Source organism: Euphorbia lathyris, chromosome 5 (genome assembly GCF_963576675.1).
Source record: "Euphorbia lathyris chromosome 5, ddEupLath1.1, whole genome shotgun sequence".
NCBI classification, from domain to species: Eukaryota; Viridiplantae; Streptophyta; class Magnoliopsida; order Malpighiales; family Euphorbiaceae; genus Euphorbia; species Euphorbia lathyris.
The window spans coordinates 37,798,921-37,820,393 of record NC_088914.1 but is presented as its reverse complement, the minus strand read 5'-3'; the positions used below and the strand labels follow the sequence as shown (position 1 = coordinate 37,820,393).

Sequence of the window (21,473 nt, the reverse complement as noted above, 5' to 3'; positions counted from 1 at the left end):
AATTAAACCTAAATGGAAAAACATCAAATACAGTAATGGCATAACAGTAATTATCAAGACTGAACAGAAAAAGCTGGTGTTTTGTCCTTCTTGTTCCCAACCAATTTTGGCTGTAAAAGTAAGGCCACACGGTGTGTGGCCTCCAGCCGTTCATGTTCACTTGGCGTGTGGGCAAGGCACATGTCGAGTGAATTAACTCAGGTGCCCTCCCCCTCCCCCTCCCTCGATGTCACATGAGCTCCACACGGTGTGTAGGTGTGTGACACACCGTGTGGGGCAGTTTTCCCCACACGTCCGCCCTTGCTTCGTATCTCACCCGACTTCCTTCGTTGTGACTCAAATCCTTGAAGAAGATGCATGCATCATTCACTCCCTCTTAAAAAGAACTTGACCTCAAGTTACTAGTTGAGTATGAAAGAAACTCGTTAGTCTTGAGCATACTCAAAGCTCTCAAATCGAACCAAGGTATTGTTCGAAATGAATTCAAAAAGCTCATTCCACAACTTTTCGGATTCACCTTTGTCACGCGAACTTCACCCCATATTTCAACTTGTGACTTGCACTGGTTCTCATCTTCCTTGATAGTCTTCTTCCACTTCTTACCAGTATCAATAGGATATCTGGACGAAGCTTGTTGAACAAATCTCCTACAATATATTGCATTCTCTTGTCAAAATTGTTTATCCCAATACTCGTTACTCTTGGACAGCATCTTCACTCAAATTCTTTATCTCAATACTCTGAGTTATCACTTGTATCGTCTCTTTGGGGACTATACTTATTCTCCCTCGCTTACACAAGTCAAATGCTTAGCTTGTAAGGATTAAACCCCCAAACAAAACCCTTGTCAATTTTGAGTACTAGAAAGACCAAATAGATTTTAAGAGCTCAATCAATCATAACCATATTCCAAATAAGAAAGAGATATAATCATGGAAAGGTTAACTTGCTTTTCAACTTTTCCCCTTTACCAATCGTTGGCGTTTTGTAGGTCCTAGACTAAGAGGCTTGTCAACGGGGGTGGGAAATATCATAACTATTGGTACTGCCCCGTTATTTCTAAATATTCCAAAACCCATTTTCATAGGAGTGGTGACAGAGAAATAAACGTTTTACTTTTTTATATAAATAAAAATAACCAGTTTACAACTTCGGCCACGAAACTGTCATTTTGATTTTCTTCTGAGTCGGAAGGAACAAGATCTTTGCCAGTGTTTTTTCGTGGCGCCATTGCCAATGTGTTCAAATAAGCGTGCTAAAAATTGTTAGCGATATTTTTAGAATATACCATTTTCAACCTTGATTTTATCGATTTTTACGAGTGTGCCAAAGAAGCTGATTCCTAAATTAACATTTACATTTTTTGTGATTTTTTTACTTCAAAAAATAATCAATTGACGAAAGATTCAAGGACTGAAAGATCTTTCTTGAGTTCTTAACTCCACTACATAAAGTTTAACTAATTTAAGTAATGGTCACCAAATTAAAATCAAACACAAAGATTTGACAAAAGAAACTTATTAATTATGAAAATTTTGAATACAAGAAAGAAAATGAGCAAATAATTGAGAAATTACAAAAATGAATGAAGAACAATTCTTAGCACGTAGCTAACTAATGAAAGTATTTAAAAGAATGAAAAACTTGAGTAGCTTGAAGATTGTAAATTGCTGCTACGAATGAAGCTTCTGGCAGTGTAATCGGACCACGGACTCGGAGTATTTGGATACTAGCGAGAAAAAGGAAGCAATTGTATTCGGAAAGAAGAAAAAAAGAGCTGAAAAAATAATTGAAACGTGAAGAAATGAGAGTTGAAAGAAAAAGTTTGGAAAAGTCTTGATTTTTTTGGTTGATATGTCTTTTTTTTTTTTTTTTTTTTTGTGAAGTATGGTATTTATAGGCAAAATGTCCATAGAATTAGGCTCTCTGCTACTCCGCTAACCCTATTCTTATGGCATGTTTTCCTAGATTTAAGAATAAAATTGAAGCCAAAAAACACTAAAGTCGAAATTATTGTATAATCTACCCAAAAAACACTTGTAACTTCTTCTATAAAGCTCTGTTTTGGCTCTAGAAGGAACAATAATCCTAAATTCGACTTGCAAAAATCTGAGCCAAAACAGAAGTTCTTCGAGACCTATGAAAGATGCTAAAAAATAGTCCACTCAACCATGATTTTCTATTTTTCTTCCTTTAATCTTTCCAATTATTTTTAACCATAATTCAATTCAACAAAGGAATTTAGACTCTATCTAATAAATAAAGGCCTAATGCTTCCCCAGCCCTTTTAACTTGTCCAAATTGATCATTTTACTCCCTCAACTCATCGAATGTCCTATTTACCCTCTTAACTCTATAAAAGTGGTATTTCTCACCCCTTCAACTTGTCCATTTATCCTCCCAACTCATAGAATGTTCTATTTACCCACTTAACTCCATAAAAGTGGTATTTTTCACCCCCTTACAATCCGTTATCGAAGCCTAAATTGATAACTTTTTTTAAACGTTAAACCTATATTTATGCTATTTTGTAAGTGGAACCTAAATTGATACTTCTCCAAAAATCGTAGGCCTATTTTGGTACATTATCCCTACATATAATGTATTTAACTTGTTTATATTAATGTTCTTGTTATTTGTATTTTTTATTCGTTCTTTTTCTTTTCAACTTTTTTTACTACTATAAAAGAATAAGAAATACCATTTTTATGGAGTTAAGAAAGTAAATAGGATCATAAATGGTGAGAAATACCACTTTTATAGAGTTAATGAGGTAAATAGGATATTCGATGAGTTGAGAATGGGTAAAATGACAAATTTGGACAAGTTAATGGGGGTGAGAAATAGCATTTTTATGGAGTTAAGGAGGTAAATAGAACATTCGATGAATTGGAGGGGTAAAATGACTAATTTGGACAAGTTAAGGGGGCGGGAGAAGTATTAAGCCATAAATAAATAGTCCAACAATAACAAATGATAATTTTGCAGTTTCATATGTTTAAAGTAAAACTTAAAAGGACTTTAAAATATATATGGATTGACTAATATAATAGGTTAAACATAGACTATTTATATATTTGAGTATAAATAAAAACATGCATTACCATGCTTAAAAAACAATTATAAAATCAATATCTGAAGTTTTACCATATCTATATGAATTGCAAAAAAAATTATTAAAAAATACACAACTTCATCTCACAATTCACATACAGAGTTATGATTAACTTCACAAAATATGTTATTCTGTTCTCTTATATACGTATTGTAGTATATATATAAACAACTGTACAATAAATTATTTTCCAACCACTTATAATTTTCAACTCATGTTCTATATTCCAATCAAACTTTTTTTTAAATAGTATATATTACAATTAAACAAAATAATGGTTTTATTTTAAAGAAAAAAATAGTATTTTTCACATAATGATTTCCTGTTTAAGACTTGAAACTATTTCTAATCATTACAAAAATATTTTCAGCTTAAAAATTTGTTACTTGTATAGTTGAGTTGAGAATGTTAATGGATGCCTATTTCTGATTTTATTTTCATTTGTACAATTAGAAGAGCAAACAAAACTAAATAAAGTGGAAAATAGATTAATAAAAGTTATAATTTGCATTTACCAAGGTATATTTGTACAATTATAAATACAAGAGGAATTACCTAAACGTTCTATTGCTAAAATTGTTCTTTATCATGACATCTCTCCTTTCTTCCTTGTGTACTTCTAATAAATAATTATGGATTGATTTCAAATAAATGTAATGTGATTTCACATTTTTACATATCATCTGTTTTTTACAAACCGAACCATGTAGTTTGTAGATTTTTTATTTTTTATTGATTTTATCAAATTTGATCAATAATTACCTTAAATTGAAATTTTCAAAAATTAAAATGGTATAGTATCATATTTAGAACCACATTTTTTTATTTTTCAAAATCATAATTTTGAAATTTTCTCTCTTTAAACATTAACTTTCTCTCTCATAAAAAGCAACCCCTAAATAACCTCAAAAAAATTGAAAAATTAAAATTGCTTAAAATATCATTTAATACTTAAAAATGTTCATTTTAATGTCATTATCAGTCAAATTTGACAAAATCAATAAAAAAAATAAAAATTTTGCAAACCAAACGGTTTAATTTATAATAAAAAAAAAACACAAGTATCGATCTACAAAAACGTAAAACCACAAAACATTTACTTGAAATTAACCCTTATTTTATTATTTTACTTAAAATGTAAAATCTTCTTCTAATAGGAAGATAGGTGTAGATTTACATGACTTGGCAATATAGCTTTTTATGTTCCCAATCTTTAAAAATGAATTTCTTTTTACAATCAGCTCACACTTATTTAGATAAAAGTCTGATTAACTGGAAATAGAAACAAAGTTAACAATAATAGAACTAGGGACATTAAACTAAAATTATTGATTCACGGTCAAAGTAAAGATAAAGAAAATTATTCATATTAAAAAAACAATAATGAAAAAAGAAGTGGAAAAAGAAATTAAAGAAGAAAGTGGAGCATGAGATTGGTAGAGACACTAAATAATTGGACTGAAAACTAAAAAGCTGCAACCCATCAAACTCATCATTTTTCTCATACAGACAGACAGATGGATTATGGAGCCAATTCCACCGCACCCTTTGACTCATCATTCAAGGTTTCTTTTTTTCTTTACTTTTAACAATTATTATTATTTTTTTAATTCAACTAACTTGTAAGGTATCCTTCTTCTTTTTTGTAGAAAGATCAAAGCTTTAGCCTTTAACAAGCAAGCTGATGATGATGATCAATCTTTACCTTTTATCACCAGCAAGAAAGCATCTGTTTCTACTTTACCCATTTGCTTGTTTGCATAAAATTTCATCTGGTCTGGTCTGGGTATAAAGGTCAACGACAAGAATATGGTCGTACAATCTTAAAACACAAACACCATCAAAACCAAACAGTCTCTTACCATAATGTTCAGTTATACGTATACATAGAAGTCTCCAAAAACTATTGTCATGTTTTTCAGGTCCATATTGGGTGGGAGGGCCACTTGAATGCAGAAGCACAAACCAGAATGGAAATGGAAATGGAATAGACATTAGCTCCTGAAGCAAGCAAACTTTATATTAGCCAATATGATACAACCCATGTGCAAAAAGCGGATGTAAAAAGCAATAAAATTATGCTCTGCCCAAATTCATGTTTCCTTTCTATTTAATTTTTTACTTTTTCCAGTTTAATTTTTTAAATTTAATGTCTAAATTCCAGCTCTAAGTATCTGTAACTCTTTGCTTTTAATATAAGATAACATGTGCTCAATTATAAGATAATATCTATGTCTTATAAAGTATATATCAGGGCACACCAGTTAGACATTTTTTTATTATTGTACTTAAGATAACTAAATGAAGCATGTCATTTGCAGGTTTCAGTAATAATTAAAGGGAATCTCAGTACTCTATATGTTTTCAATATAAGTGAACTGGAGAAACCCAATTCAGCAATCTTGCTTTGGATTCAAGTTTGGAAATGGGTATCACCGGAGAGTTGGTCCGGAGCGTCTTCTCTCGGAATCGCTCCGGAACTCATGAAAGCCATGTAAGTTAGGAATCTCTTGAAACTATGGTGGTTTCTTTTTCATTTCTAACTAAACTTTTCATTTGTACCAATCCAGGCAAGAAGCAGCGCAAGCGAAAAGAAAAGGTGGAGTGCTGTTAGAGTATACCTGTGTGGAGATGAGTTTAATTCAGTTCTCGCAGAGGAAGATTCAGCTTCAGTCAAGAGCTCAGAGGCCACCGTTACACAGCCAATTCTAGACGATGCTGCAAGTAAAGGAGACTCGGAATATGAAGAAACTGAAGACAGTATGCCAAATGAAAAACATAATTCAACTTCCAGATTATTTCAGCAAGAAGATGCAGCAACTGTCATTCAGACAGCATTCCGAAACTTTCTGGTCGGATCAAATTGGAGAAACAAATGCCTTCTCTTCCCTCATTCTGCAGTTAGATATTTTCCATGTAATATGACTTCCGGTTTTAATAAGGCAGTTTTGTGCTTCAATTTCAGGCTAGACGTAGAAGGGAAGATAAAGAACTTAAGGATGAGACACAGGAGCTTAATATGGGAACTGAAAGTCCAAGTAGAGATTCAGTGGGCACATCAATGGAAGTTCAGACAGGACATTCTGTGGAAGTCCTATCAGTTAAACAGGAAAATTTAGCTGCACATCTCAAAATGCAGAAGAAATCCAAAACACAGGTTTTAAAGATAAAGGTAACTGCAAACTGTCGAGCCTTGGCTACTCTAAAAAACTACATATTCAGAAGTGTATTTGATTTACTATACCTAGATTACTGCAGGAAGACTGGGACGATAGCACAGTTAGCAGCAATATATCAAAAATGAGAATTCAGAACAGACTGGAAGCAACAAACAGACGTGAACGAGCACTGGCTTATGCTTTCGCACAACAGGTATGATAGATTAGACACATTTCCTCGGATGAAAGCAGAATTGAGTTCCAAGCATCTAATGTACAAGTACTATTACTTCATTCAATGTGTTAGCTAAGAATCTGTTCAAGGAGAAAACAAACCAGATCTGATGGTACAGAACCCAACATGGGTTGGAGCTGGCTAGAAAGGTGGATGGCAACTCGACTTCCTGAATACTCGGTTGAAAGTCGTACAAGCAAGCCATTTGATCCACTTCACAGCAATCACAAACTTCCAGAATGCTCAGTTGAAAGCCGTACAAGCAAGCAATATGATCCCACAAACAGCAATCAAAATCAAAATGTTGCAGCTAGGATGAAATTTTTTGATGCAGGAGAAGAAAAGGAGAGCTGTGGATCTAATGAGGTTTCTGCCCAATTTGATAGCATCTCAATGACCGAAACCAAGGACAACGATAAGCTAAAAACTCATAAGAATCCGCTGAAGTCCACAAGAACAATATCAAGGCGGAAAACAGTGCCTAGCTGCCAATGCCCCAAAGAGAATAGTAAGGTTGATTAAATACCTGCAATTTTAGTTGTTTAACTTCTATTAACATGATAAATAACAATCAGCTCACCCGTTCCTTGTTGACTCTTAAGCAGCAAATCAAGAAGGAGAGCCAAAAGGAGAGTGAGCAAGACGAAGAGAACAGGCTAAAACAATCAAACAGCAACAAATAGAGCCAAAGAATTCTCCTTAGTAATGCTTTAGTTCTGTGTATTATCTTGTGTGCATTTTCTATCAGTCCAAGGGAATACTATTTCTTACTACCTGCAGACTGTTTCATGAATAATGTAATGGATTTAAACGATATCATCAGTTCTCGTGTAAATGTAACTTATTGAATATTTGCAAAAATTTGAATCATAATTTGCACCAAAATGTAATACACTCGACCAATGATCAACTTATGTTTTTGAAAGCAGCAATCAGCTAACCAATATCATTGTTTATTCAAAGCAAAACCATGTACCCAACATCAACAAGAAGGGAATAAGGAAAAAATTAGACATACAGCATTCCCAGCTAATTGGCATCAAGCTCCAGCCATCCTTTGATAATTACACAGAAATTCAAGTGATATTATGATTACTACTTTGGCATTCTGCTTATCTTACAGAACTACCACTTATCTAAAAACAAAGGTCAAAAAATCTGAATGGTGAAAACCATCAAAACCTCCAATTAGACACAGCTCAATTGGTACACCGCAAATGTTTTGAAATCAACATCCAATCAAACCAAACCAAAAAAATAATGAAAACCAACAAAAGGAAACATTGGCTGAGCAATCCAACAAGTGTGATAGCATCACCCATCAAAATGGTTTCACAAGAACAAGAAAACATGAGATCGATTAAGATTGAACGGATAACAAGTATTACATCAAACCAGTTTAACATCTCAAATTTAATTTATAAAGCACAAACGCTTTTAGGCTTTAGATATCATCATTAACTCATGAAGTATCTCTCTGCATAACTAATCATTAAGGTAGAAGGAGAGTCAGTTCCTGGACTCTAGATCTTGTCGATGTCTTCATCCTCGAACTCAACATAATCATCTTCTGGCCTATCATCCTCCTCATCAAGATTATTAGAAATACCCTCATTGAGACGCGTGTTCTCAGGAAGTTCACCATAAGCCTTCAGAAGCCTAGCTTCATCTGGCATGTACTTCAAGATAACATCAGCCTTGTCATCTTGATAATCACGCAGCCCAACTAATATTATATCACCACCTGCAATCCAAACTTTCTTGTGCATCTTTCCACGAATGTGACATAGACGCTTGGTACCATCAATACACATGGCTTCACATCGCCCATTTCCAAGCATACGAAGCACTTGAGCATATTCTTGTCCATCTTCCTTAAAGATAAGCTCGCGCTTCTCATCATCTGCTTCGTTCTTTCCTCTCTTCCTATTTTTTCCTCCCTTTCCCTTGTTCTTTGGCATGATTTCTTAAAGTTAACTCTTCTGCACACCAACAGAAAATCAGTCATATTAGGTTGCAGCAAGTGTAGAGCTAATAACTGAAAACCTAATTTAATTCAAACCAAACAATTCCTGCACATGAAAATCCAAATATACAGGCATGTATAAACAAAAAAACAATTGGTAATTTAAACTTACCTCAAGACCCTCTACTTCAGTTTTCAACTAAAATAAATCAAACAAATAAACAATAAATTATAGGTGTAAGCCTAAACAAATGAAAAATTCAAATTTTCACTTCAACAATAATAACCAGAAAATTTTGGCATTTTGGAAGTTCAATTTCAACTAATGAGGAAAAAAAAGGAGCTATCCACTAAGGATCTGCTTTGATGGAGGTCATTGAAGGTCAAATAATGGAAGTTAGATATCTAACTATGCTTGGGAAGAAGGTTATTAGGAAGGGAAGGTTAATTGGGGAGTTTAAAGAACCTTCTTTTTCAGTCCCACCAAATCGGTGAAATTCCACCTCACCTCCCCTCCCCTTCATTATTTCACCTTTCCAAATTTTCATCTAAGCAGACCCTAAAAGCATAAATTCTGGTAAATCCATTTTGAGCAACAAACAACGAAATTAGAATCCCTGATAAATCCATGAAAGAGATTTTCAATTTTTATTTCTCTAACATATAGCAAGACAACAAATACGAATCAGCAATTGAAATAAAAAAAAAAAAAGTTCCCAACCAAAGGAATTACGAACAAAGGCAAAATCAATATCGACAAAAACATTTAACAAAGACAGGAAAAGAAACATTAAATTCAGATTCATGAAGAAACCGAAGAAAGAAGCAGAGGCAAAATCAAAACTGAAACTAACCAAAAGTTGCGTGGTAAATAGAGGAAAAGGCGTTGGATGAAAATTAGGGAAAGGAAAGCATAAAAAGAAGAAATACCCGATTGGGAAATGGCGTGGACCGAAAGCAGGAGGAAGAAATCAGCCAGTAATGTAATCCTGCAACTTCCCAGCCCTAGCTTTTTTGTACCAAACCAAAAGGAATAGGATGACGCTGCTCACGTGCACCTCCTTTTTCCCTTATTGGGCCCTTCCTCCATATTTGGGCTTCACCTTCTTCTCCTTTTACTTTGATATTCAATTGATAACATGACGCACTGACATAGTGTGTAAGAACGAGATTTTTTTTTTATTTATTTTTTTTATGAAAACAAAGATTTATTCATAATCATTGGAAATTGATCCATTTCAAAAAAAAAAAAAATCATTGGAAATTGATCCAGTTTACAATAAAAATAAAATTACTCTAACTTGCAATTGGTAAGTGTGTAATTATGCAATTTATAACATATGAGTAAAATTATTCCAGGTTGTTGACGTTTTGAGTATATTTTGCCTATCCCTTTAATAAATTATCAATTATGTCTTTTTGAGATTTTTTCTTGAAAAGTATCTAGTCATTTGTTTTTCTTTTTATCAGTGATGTTATATAAAAAAAATTTACAAAATAAATATGTTTTGTTTTTTTTATAATTGAAAATATATTTGTTAATATCACTAATCTACATTTTTTTATTTTTCTAATAATTTTTCTGTTTTCTGAAAATACTGAATTATATGAACTTGAGGTAATAAAGTCTTATATATGTCTTCTTAATACCAAGTGGCATTACCTTGTACTGCCAAGTTAGCAGTAGGTGGCATCTCCTTGCCACCACTTCCATATACTATGGTTCGTTTAGCTCTCTACTCTCTAACAAGTTTATTTTCTTTGAATTTCTCTATTCTGCCCTACTAAATTGCACCATCTATGAAAAAAAGCATTAAATGGATTCAAGACACAACATTCTTTAAATTCTCCTCACGGTGGCAATGGAATTCAGTTCCTCTAGAACTGAACACTGATCTTGGATTGTAGATTCTTGAAACGAAACCAGAATAAGAATAAAAAGATACAAAATTGAATTGAACCATTCAAGGATATTTTAGGGTTGAATACATTTGCTTAGGACTCAATTGACTTATATTTATGTTCATTAAGTACAATTTTAGATAATAAAAAAAAAAAAAAAAACAGGTTGCTTGAACTTGTCCTTCAATGAGGTAAATGTCGCCAATCTCACACCTAAATGCAACATTGTTCCTTTTTTTATTACCAAACAAGCACAAATCCTTGAGAAATCAAACAAAAAAGAGAACCAACTGAAATAAACATCACTCATTAAAGTTGGGTTGATTTAAGTAAAGAGTAATACTATTTTGATACCTGATATTATTATTTTTCTTCAAATACAACAGGAAGCAAGATGTGAAAGACATGAAAATGAAAATATGTATCCTTGTTAGCACTAGCAAGGAGCATCCCAAATTATTCTGTTTCTTTTCATCACACGTCTCTCAAGAATTCTACCTTCACAAGTTTATAATGATAAAAAATTCTCCACTAACATAATTCTCACTTTTTGAAAAGGTCAGGTTGTTATTCACAAAAAAAGAATATATAATAACTCATAAAGTAAATCCTATTTTGTTTGCACAGATCAAATTGGTTGTTTCCTTGTTTTAAGGTAATGCTGACAGGCCCTTACAAGTTACACCAGACTAAACTTTGCAGCCTTTTCATAAACTCTACCGACGGCATAGTGATATGAATCAACATTTTTGAATGATGAACTGAGTCAAATCTTGTTGAGGATGACCAACAAAAACAATGTCTGGAAATAGTACTACTTACATGCAGTTCCAGGCCACATCCATCATATTAAGTCCCGAGTCAAAGATAGACCAACTGGATAGGACCTCTGTATTCTTGTTTTCATGCTTTTTATTTTTTCACCAGGTTCATTTTTTTCCACTTGTTCTCTTGTTTTCTCAACTGAAACTAACTCTTTAACATCAGCAATAAATCGAAGGCCCTGAAATAAATAACATTATGGAACCTCTATCATATAACAGACATGGGATTACATTCCACAAAATGAGTCGCGTCGCTTCCACATACCTTGAGAGAAGCATTCTCGTATTCCACTGCTGAATGGTTTGCTAGTTTAGTTCCTAGTTCCTGACAAAAACCAGAGAGAAAATACTGAATTTTTCGCCACTTATGAGTGTGCTGATCCTACCACCACAGACCAGAAAGATCACAAATTTATCATAGTCCATGATTAACAAAATTTGAATATAATCTCTGTCGTTCTTGTCATTATTAAAACGCTAGTTTCATTGGCGTCCTGCCCTCCATGTCAGGGAATATCCGACAAGAACGCCATTTTGAACAGCATTCTTGTCAAATGCCTGCCAGACTGGCGTTTGCTACCTAAAATAGCATAAACTTAAAAATAGTTTCCAAACCGGCACAAACAAGAAAGTTGTTTGGAATTTTACCACAAATGTGCCAATAACCCATCCAAATTATGATAGAGAATATGCTAATAGTAATAATAAAGGGTAATAGGGGAATTAAGGATATGTGATTTGGAGCCTAGTGAGAGTTAGTTATAAGAGAGAGTGTGCTTTAGGTAGTATATATAGAGACAGAGGAGTAGAGTGTGAATGAGGGATTACGAGGAATTATGTTAGTAAGCATCATTTGTGTTTTTGGTTCTGGTCTTTAAGCAGAAAGGGAATTTATATCCTGTAGGAGTTTGAGATCTTTCTCAGCTCATTTTATCTTTCCTTTTCTGTCAATTTCAACTAAGTTTATCAATACAAATTCTTTATTTTCTCTGTTTGTTCTGTCTTCTGTTTCTGTTTCTATCAAACTACGATCCATTTCACATATTTTGGGCCTAATGACTGATAAAACTAAAAAAAAAAAAGAAAAATGCATACTTATAATCAATATATTTCTAAAGAAAGAGTTATCCCTGGACTTTAATAGTCAAATAATTGCACAGTTCAATCTCCTCTCTAGAAATAACGGGCTCCCCATGAATTAAAAATTGAAATTTACTCTTCCAAAAAAAAGTGAGATTTACCAATGGTTATGAAATTATGTTTATTAAACATGCCAAATCGAGAACACCCAGATTGTATTCAAATTTTATTGATCATTACAATTTCACAGTATAGCATGTTTATATACTACAAGTCGTTCTATTGAATTCTTTTATGATTATTATTATTCAATTTAGTCACATCCCACACAACACGCACTCAAATCATCAACCCATCTTAGCCTTTGGCATCAAGCAATCTTCCATTGGGCTATTTGTCATACATTTTCTAGAGATTATAGATGTAATATCTGACCTGGTAAACTTTTGCACCGGGCTCATCTTTAAAGCCTCCAGCAAACTGACATAGATACCAGAGGCCAGAGTTTGTTGCATCCTGCATGATGTGGGGAGAAATGAAGATATCAATGCTATAGAACTCTTATAAGCTACAACATATTGTTAGAAAGAAACCATACAGACAAGTTAAAAGAATAATAAAAAAAAAGACCTGTTTGCTTTCCAGAAGCTCAAGCTTGCCTTCCTGCATAGTTAATTAAGAAATCAGAACAATATACTGAAACTCATAGTACAATAGAAATTTATTGGTATTTGTATCTCACCAGCCCAGATATCATTTGATGGATTGTTTCAACATCAAATCCAATTTGGGAAAGGTTTGTTTTCATATCGTCTACCTGCATGCAAGAAATATTTGCATATTAGTAGTATGGTTGAGTCAATACATGTTAAGAAGTTTCCAGCTAAATCTCCCTTCTCCCTCACATATACATATTCATGGACGAGTGTGCATATTTTTCATTTTAAAGGCATATAAAACAGATGATTTGGAGTATCATGTGTGTTTTAGATCATCAGAAACAGCAAGAGATCCATATTCAGTTACAGATCCTATTGTGGAGGCTGTTACTTACCTATTGTCCAACTAAAAATGATGATGGGGAAGGATATCTAAATATGGTTCTATCCACCTTACATGAAGTTGTTGTTGATAGTTGTGTACCCTGAGACATTTTGCAATCTAGATTATGATTAGCTTGAGTCTCCTTAATGCAGTTTTTTCAGAATTGCCAAATTTTAGAAATAAATAAGAAACTAAACGATTATAACTGTTTGTTCACTGTTTGCTACATGTCTCTCTCTAAGTTTATTTTTTGATAATAATCTGCAGAAGCAGACAAAACAAAAAGATAGCAGTATCCATGTTCCCAGAACATTTGCAATGACTTCTAATAGGCCCAATGACAATGAGAGTATCCATGTCTGAAGTCTATTCAGTAGCTAAGGGATGTGAACCCCTTCCATAAAAGGCAGGACTTGCCTGCTCACAGTAACTGATTCAATGATTTTCCACACCCCCCACCCCCCCAAAACCACAACACGCCGACAAAAAAAAAAAGAGCCATTGTGGCAGTACTTATTTTATGTTGATAATAACTTCTATTATTTTGGCAAATTTGGTACAAGCAATTGAGTGTTTTCAAGTGGTCAGCAGCTGCATAGAAAAGATATAGTATGTACATGCATGCATTTGACACTCACACACAAAGAGTATGTATCAAGAGAAAAGTGCCCTATACATTATTTGAAATGAGATTCGATATGTCTAACTGCTCCTCCATCTTCCAATCCAAGTTTTCCAGCCTCTTCGTCAGATGTCTCTTTGTTGACTGAGAAAATTAATAGACAATACAGTGTTAAGGGCCTCAAACCATGAAAATGAAAAGAGGTACTATCTGAGTAAGCAAAGATTATGCAACAGACCAAGCCGTCTGACTTACAGACAGTGTCTCTGATACATTCTCCAATTGCTTAGACACAGTTGCTACAGCATTTGCCATATTTTGCTTCGTCACGAACATTACATCAGAAATTGACAAGCCCTGTGGTAGAAAAGAAACTGGTTATGTAATACAACCACAATCAGCTAGAAGAAGCCATAAACTTGGAAGTACAAAATATATAGCAGTTACAAAGTGCAAAAAATTCACTTTCAGTCATTAGAATCTTGCCTTCCACCACATGTAACAATATCCCATTGCTCCAAGTGCAGCAGCTGGCACCAGATAAGATGCAAAACTCCCTGTTCAGACATGAAAAAGTGTAAGCCTTTTGTATGTTTTTACTCCATTATCTAAAAAGCAAATTATTTTATGATGCAGTCTCTCATTCAAGAAAATTATGAACTTCTAACAAATCCCAAACATAGTGAATTTGAGTGCAGTAAAGCATCAAGAGAAAATTATTCAAGGAAATCGAAATTGTTAACTTTTTGCTAAGACATTAATTTAGTTAATCCCTGTTATGGCTTCAATTTAGAACATCAAGTAGGTAACAATATCACTAGATTTAGATTTTGCAGTTACAGAATTATGATCAATTTTCTTCTTTCCATTGGTTGATCATAAAAGTTTTAGATTTTTGTTTATTTCTTCAGTGATTCTAAGCCAATGAACAGGTCTCATCTATTTTTTTCCTACTAGAATGAGGGCAATTATGTAAGGGACAACAAAATCTCCTATTATTTTGCCGTTCTTCTAATGCACTACTTTGTATCTCAATGGCAAGGACCAACTTAGTCTTGATGAATAAGCATCCAAAATACATTCTCAAAGCTAACTGTCAAGGATACAATTTATCAAGAGCTAAAGCTGATAGATAAAGCTCAAGAATAGTTTTTATTATTATCTTCGACACACCCTTTTACGTGGATTTCCCTTGGGCTTGAAGCGTGTCCAATACAGGGCCAACTTACCGTGTGTTGAAATTCCATTTAACAAATGAAGTTACCAGGAATTGAACCCTCGACCATTTGGTCTAAGAGGCTTTGATACCATGTCATTGAACTATTTGACCCAAAAGCTTAAGCTAATAGACAAGGCCCAAGAATAGCTTTTATTATTATCTTCTACACTAACCAAATAGATTTGCTGGAAGAGTAAAAAGAAGTAATGAATGTTTATTGGAGCCCTAGGTTTAACCAATGAGGACCACTAGGCAATTTGGCTGTTGTAGGACCTTGTCATAAATTGTAGACTTACCAGAAAAATGAGAATTAACTGGTTCATTATTTGCATGAAAGTATTAACTAAATGATCCCAAAACAGGAACTACATAGTTTTGAATGAAAGGAACCCAAAACCAAAACAATTGAAGGATATAACACGAGTACAGTACTTAGAGTCTATATTATTATACAAAATTATGGTACACTCACCACTAGTAGAAGGATTCCCATTAAAGATTGTCACGGGATTGGATAATGTCAAGTCCTTAATCTCTTGTGCCAATTGGCGAATCTGAGGCAACAACACAAATAAAAACTGACCACAGTATACAATTTCTATGAAGATAAATAAGAATTTAAACATTTTTAGTATTTAATTAGAAAATAGGGGTTGAATAAGACTTTAACAATATAAAAATTTGTCCATTTTCAAAAAGATGCTTTTTGAAGCCAATGTTCCCAAAAGAATGTTGGTTAGAGGACACATAAAGCCCCAGGAAGTAGTTTTAATGCAAATCAATAATGCTAACAGGCCTCAAAACCTTATCAGATGGCAGAGATATTTGATAGTCAACATAATCTAACCAAGAAATGCATTTGGTGTTACTGGTCTTTTTCAGATACTTCTTAGAGATCAAACTTTAAAGGAAGCAGTGGAAAAAACAAAAGTTCTACACAAAGAAAGAAGCAAACCACCTTTATTGATTATTTCTAGTGTTGTGAAATTCTATTAAAGTGCTATGAACTTCAAATCTTATAATATCTAGTGCATGCATGGAGAAAGGTCTTGTATTCAAGTGCATTTACCATTTACCAAGATAATGATTTCCTCATATTAATTGCAGTGTTAGAGATCGAGGTTATGGGTTTATGGTCTACAGATCTATATTATTAAATGAAAATCCAAACTGTCAATTTCATGAGAACATGTACAATATCATTTTGATGAAATAATTAAGCAGTTATCCCGCTTCGTAGCTGCATGGGAACTCATATGCCCATCAAGCTGGGATTGTTCTTTCAAAATTGCCTCGTGTATTGTTCCAAAGTTACTGCTTGCATACTTTATTAGAACAATGGTCTCTTCATTTAGAAGTAAAAATTTCAGATTTTAAAATCCATTCAAAAATAAAGCACATGCACTTCAAGTATTATCTTCCCAACAAATTTTTATAATAACCTTCATGGCTGTCATATTTCCAATGAACTTCACTGTTCAACATTTTCAATCAAAAATGAAAAGTCTAACTGCTCATTCTTCAAATTTTATGATGCCACTACTGCCCATGCTATGTTTGTCATCATAAGCAATTAAATTGAAACATACAAGCTCCCTAGTATTATATTAGAACTATGTCAGTACAAAATAGCAATCCATAACAGCTTTCATATGTTAAATTAAAAACTCTAAATGTGACAATGGAACCTAGATTAGGTTGTATGTCAACAAAGTTTCTCCTAATGTACGAAAAAGAGATAGAATTCCCCTCTGCGTTCTAATTTCCCCAGGAAGGAAAATATTTTAATTGAATAAGTAATCTTCTGTTTCTCATCATAAAGGAAAATTCAATCAACGGGACTACCAAATTCAAGAAGAAGAGAAAGGCAAAGGAAGAAGAAAAGAAAACCTGAGCAGCAAGAAGTGCGCTATCATATTTGTAGGGTGCAAGCTCAACTTCATCAACACCCTTAAGTAATTCTTGAAGCTGAGCAACGAGTTCAGACAACCGTCCATTTCTCAAAATAATTGAACCAGTCAAACCTTTAAGAACATCATGAAACACAGAGTTAAACGAATTCCAATCATCAAAGCCACAAACATTATGGCCCATAATAAAGGATACATAATTCATTTGGCAAATACATATCAACACACACAACTGAAAAACAGAAAATTAAATGAATTGAAGTACAGAGAACTGCAAGAAAATCATAGGATAGGATATTGGATTGAGTTGAGTTGAAATAATTTGCAGTTGCAGCTAAGGCGATAGATCAAACAACGGAGAATCAGAGCAATTGGGAAGAGGTTAAAAGAGGAGGTGATGAGCAGTGAAAATAAGAAAATGAAGCGAAAAAGAGAGACCTGCACCAGCGAGGATGAGAACCTTGGAGGTGGAGACGCCAGTCTGCAGAGCCATGAATTGCTGCCTGCCTGATTTGGGCCGAGTCTTCCGTGTCGACGACGGAGTATTTGTCTTTCTTTCTTTCCTCTTCTATTTTTCTTAGCTTTTTCGATTTTCCTTTTTTACTTTTTCACTTTCCCTGAGTTTTCACCAATTGCAGCGGAGTGGATTTTTCAATTTCTACTGGGATTAATACTCATCTTTCATTTTTTGATTCATTAATCCCTTAATTTTTTATTTGGATACGTTAAGTCTCTGATCATTTATTTTTGATCTCATTAAGCCCTTTATGACCAAATTAGTAAGTTATGAATATCTAATTTTATTAAAAATACGTTATTAATTTCATATGTATTTGGAATTATAAAAAAATATTTTTTACAGTTTAAATTAAAGTTTTTACAGTTTTCCTACAACCACATTATACATCCAAAACTGCTTATAAGCAGTAAAAAAATACAAATTTCAAATGCAGATACAATGAATAACAATCTGTTAACCGAATTTTATGTATAAAATTACTTTTTTTGGTCATCAATAGTTTAATAAGACCAAAAATAAATGATCAAGGATTTAATGTATCCAAATGAAAGATCAAGTGCCTAATGATACTTTTTACCTTAATAGTGTATGTACTTTTAATAATTAATTTTATGCCTTTGAATTTAAAAGTTAGTTTGTTTTCAACTTTTCTTACAGAGTAAAATTGAAAATTAAGGACTAAATTTTAAGTGTTTAAATGTAATATTGGGTTCTTAATATTCCCTCCGTTTCATATTACATATCTTTTTAGAGAGTTGTATAGAAATTAAGGATATTGGAAAAAAATATTGTTGCCATTTATTTATTGATTCGAATATTTATTTATTTTATAATAAGTCTATTATTCTAATTAATTTCCGTAAACCCGTCTTTTATAGCAGAAAAAATATGACTTAATGTGTACTGATCATATAAAATGACATGTAATATGAAACAAAAAAGAATCTCTAGAAAGTCATGTAATATGAAACGGATGTAGTAGTATTTAATACCTGTAAACCATATTAAATTATCCATTTATATAACGCCCGATCCTCAATAGCATTTATTATTCATAAAAATTTATTAAAATGTCTCATTTATTACTTATTAAAAACTCATAATTCAAATATTAAAATCTAAAATCAAAATAACTAATAAAATTTCAAAAATAATTATTCAATCTAAATAAATATATACTATAGTCCTAAAATATATCCTAAATATAAAAGAATTTGTGACTTTTTCAACAAATTTTTTTTGGTGACATGTTGTCTCACTTAACACAATTAATGAGGCAAACTGAAATATTGAAGAGAAATAATTGAACCGCTAAAACTATCTACTTGATAAAATGATAGATAATATATATTTATCACATGCAACGTATAAATCACCAAAACATATCATACATGTATATAGAATTATTATATTTATAGCCTTTAATAATTAATACTACAACTGGATGCATGTTTTCATGTTAATTTCTTAATTAATTAAGGCCCTGCTTGCTAAGTAGAAATATACCTAATAGTTCGTTGGTCATTCCAATTCATCACAATCGCAATCACAATCTCAATCTCATCGTAATATATCAAAATAAACAGCATAGGATGTCACTCTAACTTAGCAAAACAACACAGAGTATTTCCCGCATCCCGAGATATTCCGGCACTACAAGAAAATCAGCACTTAAGGACTGGAAATTTGGTCGCAAATTCCGTCAGTAAATGGGATTACTGGCCAATTTTTAGTGTTACGACCCAATTCAAATCAGTCAGTAACTTGCTGGTTGGTAACCTATTAATGACCATTTCTTTGATTTAGTCCCAAACTTCGTGACCAACCATATGTGGTCGTAAAAGCAGTCATTAAGTTACCGACCATATATTCAGTCGCAAACTCCTAAAATCAGTCAGTAAATTCAGTCAGTAAATGCTTTTCAGAGATATTACCATTCCTTCATTTAGCGACAGATTTTGATATCTTTCAGACGAAATATTCCGTCGCGAAACCGAATATATTTTTCCATTTGAAAGTATTTAATTTTGTAGGAAAACAGAAAATTAAATTTGGATTGAAGAGAGTTTCGTTCCATTAAATAAAAGGACTAAAACATAAAGATTAATCAGTAAAATATTGAAATTAACATCAAATTTCATTATAATATACAAACTTGTTCACTAATATACAAATAAAAACAAACAAAAAACAATCTATAAATAACTAAGTGTTCACTAATATACAAATAAAAACAAACAAAAAACAATCTATAAATAACTAAGTGTCGAAATATCAAGGTGTTGAGTTTTCACTAAAGAAAATATGGTGGTCTGAATGGATCTATCCTTCCAATAACATCGTCTAGTATCTCGTAAACCAATTTGGCAAAACATGCCTCTTACCTAGCCAAAAGAAGGAGCCATTAACGTAAAACATAAATATTATCCAAATCATGAGTTATTTCTACAATTTGTTTTGGAAATGTCAAACTACAGACTGAACAATAATGCAGTTAATTATCAAATGTTATAAACATAAGCAGATAGATACCTCCTCTGCAACGTATAGAAAGTAATTAACAAGATCTCCGGGCACACCAGGAAATTAACAAGATCTCCAGGCACACCAGGAAATCGGACACATAATTCTTCTCTCTATAATGAATCCAATGCATAATAGTTAATAATTGAAGACCTATAGACAACATCATGAAACCACAGATAAGCTCTAATTAGTACCAGACTGGCAACACCCATAGGGCAATTATTTGTGACAAATAGGGGCCATAACACATCCGGTAGCAATAATTGCTATAGAACCAAATCCACATTCATCATCTCCCATTGTTGCGGCCATCATGACATCAACCCCACTTTTGAAACCACCATTAACTAAGAAATACCCTATATCTAAGTCCATTTTCAATAAGAGTCTTTATAAGATTGTTATTGAGGAAACAGATTAAGCATATGTAGATTGAATCAAACAGGTGACATTTACTGCACACTTGAAAATATAATTACCTGATGAGTTTCTGTAAGTCCTGTTGAAACACCTTTCCACATGATTTTGATTTGACAAAATTATTTAAGTAATTGATAAAAAATATTCTAACACATTAAATTTAAATGCTTTGATTTATTTATACTAATGTGTTTGTTCAATGTTGAGTTTATTTATCTATAAGACATTAAGATATAAAGTCTAAAAGCCCATGAGTGGAAGTCAAGCCCAAGTCAACATAATCAAGACCTCACGGCCCAAGAAGAAGAAACGAAGTCGTATTAAGCAACACGACGACTCAGCATAAAGAAGGATCGAGAAGCCTTCTAGCAAAAGCTTCAAGAGGAAGCTGCTGAGTTAAGCGACAAGCAGTCTGGACAGCGGCAGACAAGAATCAACTTGTAGACAAAGTATTTCTACTTTGGGTAAAGTTCAGAAGGCGCAGAAAGCTGTCTGGAAGACTTTGCCAAAAATGTTGAAACATTCTGTTTGCCAGACGAAAAGCTGCCGAGCACTGCCGTGGACAGAAGATGCATGAATCTCATTGGCCAACGACACTGAGCGCGTACTGAGTGACAATGATAGGAAGCCGTTTCCCTCCAACGGTTATTTTGAAATTTGAAATGACCAGGTGCCTCAAGTGTCACTATAAATAGGCCTCTCATTTGCTTCATTCGATGCAGATCTTCAACTAGTCAAAACGCTGACCAAATTTCTACATGAAGTTCTGTGAGAAAAGCAAAGCAAAAACCTTACACCAATTTCCATATTATTGTGTAAAAGTCTAGAGTGATTTCAAATCATCTAAAGTGTCTTAGCAATTGTTGTTTAGGACAAACACTTTATCATTTCTAGAAGAATAGAAAGGAGAGGCTGAGTACTCGGTTATAGTA

The 21,473-nt window shown here is 33.1% G+C and overlaps 3 protein-coding genes across 7 annotated transcripts; 1 reads left to right on the top strand and 2 right to left on the bottom strand.

Moving 5' to 3' along the window:
- Nucleotides 1-4,540: 4,540 nt before the first annotated feature.
- Nucleotides 4,541-7,400, top strand: LOC136228863 (protein IQ-DOMAIN 33). Of its 2 annotated transcripts, XM_066017352.1 has the most exons (8): nt 4,542-4,680; nt 4,765-5,175; nt 5,437-5,609; nt 5,686-5,967; nt 6,081-6,287; nt 6,374-6,487; nt 6,581-7,021; nt 7,114-7,400. In XM_066017352.1, the coding sequence occupies exons 3-8, from the start codon at nt 5,541-5,543 to the stop codon at nt 7,189-7,191; spliced, it is 1,191 nt and encodes a 396-aa protein (XP_065873424.1). In that variant the 5' UTR covers nt 4,542-4,680; nt 4,765-5,175; nt 5,437-5,540; the 3' UTR covers nt 7,192-7,400. The 2 variants fall into 2 exon arrangements, with proteins under 2 accessions (XP_065873425.1, XP_065873424.1); XM_066017353.1 differs by having other exon boundaries at nt 4,541-4,680; nt 4,765-5,609; nt 6,581-7,016.
- A 445-nt stretch (nt 7,401-7,845) lies between these two features.
- Nucleotides 7,846-9,562, bottom strand: LOC136228864 (eukaryotic translation initiation factor 1A). 3 transcript variants are annotated; one of them, XM_066017354.1, is made up of 2 exons: nt 9,405-9,562; nt 7,846-8,490 (listed from the first exon to the last, which is right to left on the bottom strand). In XM_066017354.1, the coding sequence occupies exon 2, from the start codon at nt 8,467-8,469 to the stop codon at nt 8,032-8,034; it is 438 nt and encodes a 145-aa protein (XP_065873426.1). In that variant the 5' UTR covers nt 8,470-8,490; nt 9,405-9,562; the 3' UTR covers nt 7,846-8,031. The 3 variants fall into 3 exon arrangements, with proteins under 3 accessions (XP_065873426.1, XP_065873427.1, XP_065873428.1); XM_066017355.1 differs by having other exon boundaries at nt 9,329-9,451; XM_066017356.1 differs by lacking the exon at nt 9,405-9,562 and adding an exon at nt 8,647-9,236.
- Nucleotides 9,563-10,908: 1,346 nt separating this feature from the next.
- Nucleotides 10,909-17,652, bottom strand: LOC136230145 (uncharacterized). Of its 2 annotated transcripts, none has more exons than XM_066019090.1 (11): nt 17,514-17,652; nt 17,056-17,189; nt 15,638-15,719; nt 14,433-14,503; nt 14,202-14,303; nt 14,001-14,090; nt 13,023-13,097; nt 12,911-12,943; nt 12,716-12,796; nt 11,466-11,525; nt 10,909-11,379 (listed from the first exon to the last, which is right to left on the bottom strand). In XM_066019090.1, exons 1-11 carry the CDS (start codon nt 17,566-17,568, stop codon nt 11,221-11,223), a joined length of 942 nt encoding a protein of 313 aa, XP_065875162.1. In that variant the 5' UTR covers nt 17,569-17,652; the 3' UTR covers nt 10,909-11,220. The 2 variants fall into 2 exon arrangements, with proteins under 2 accessions (XP_065875162.1, XP_065875163.1); XM_066019091.1 differs by having other exon boundaries at nt 17,520-17,631.
- Between the last annotated feature and the right edge of the window lie 3,821 nt (nt 17,653-21,473).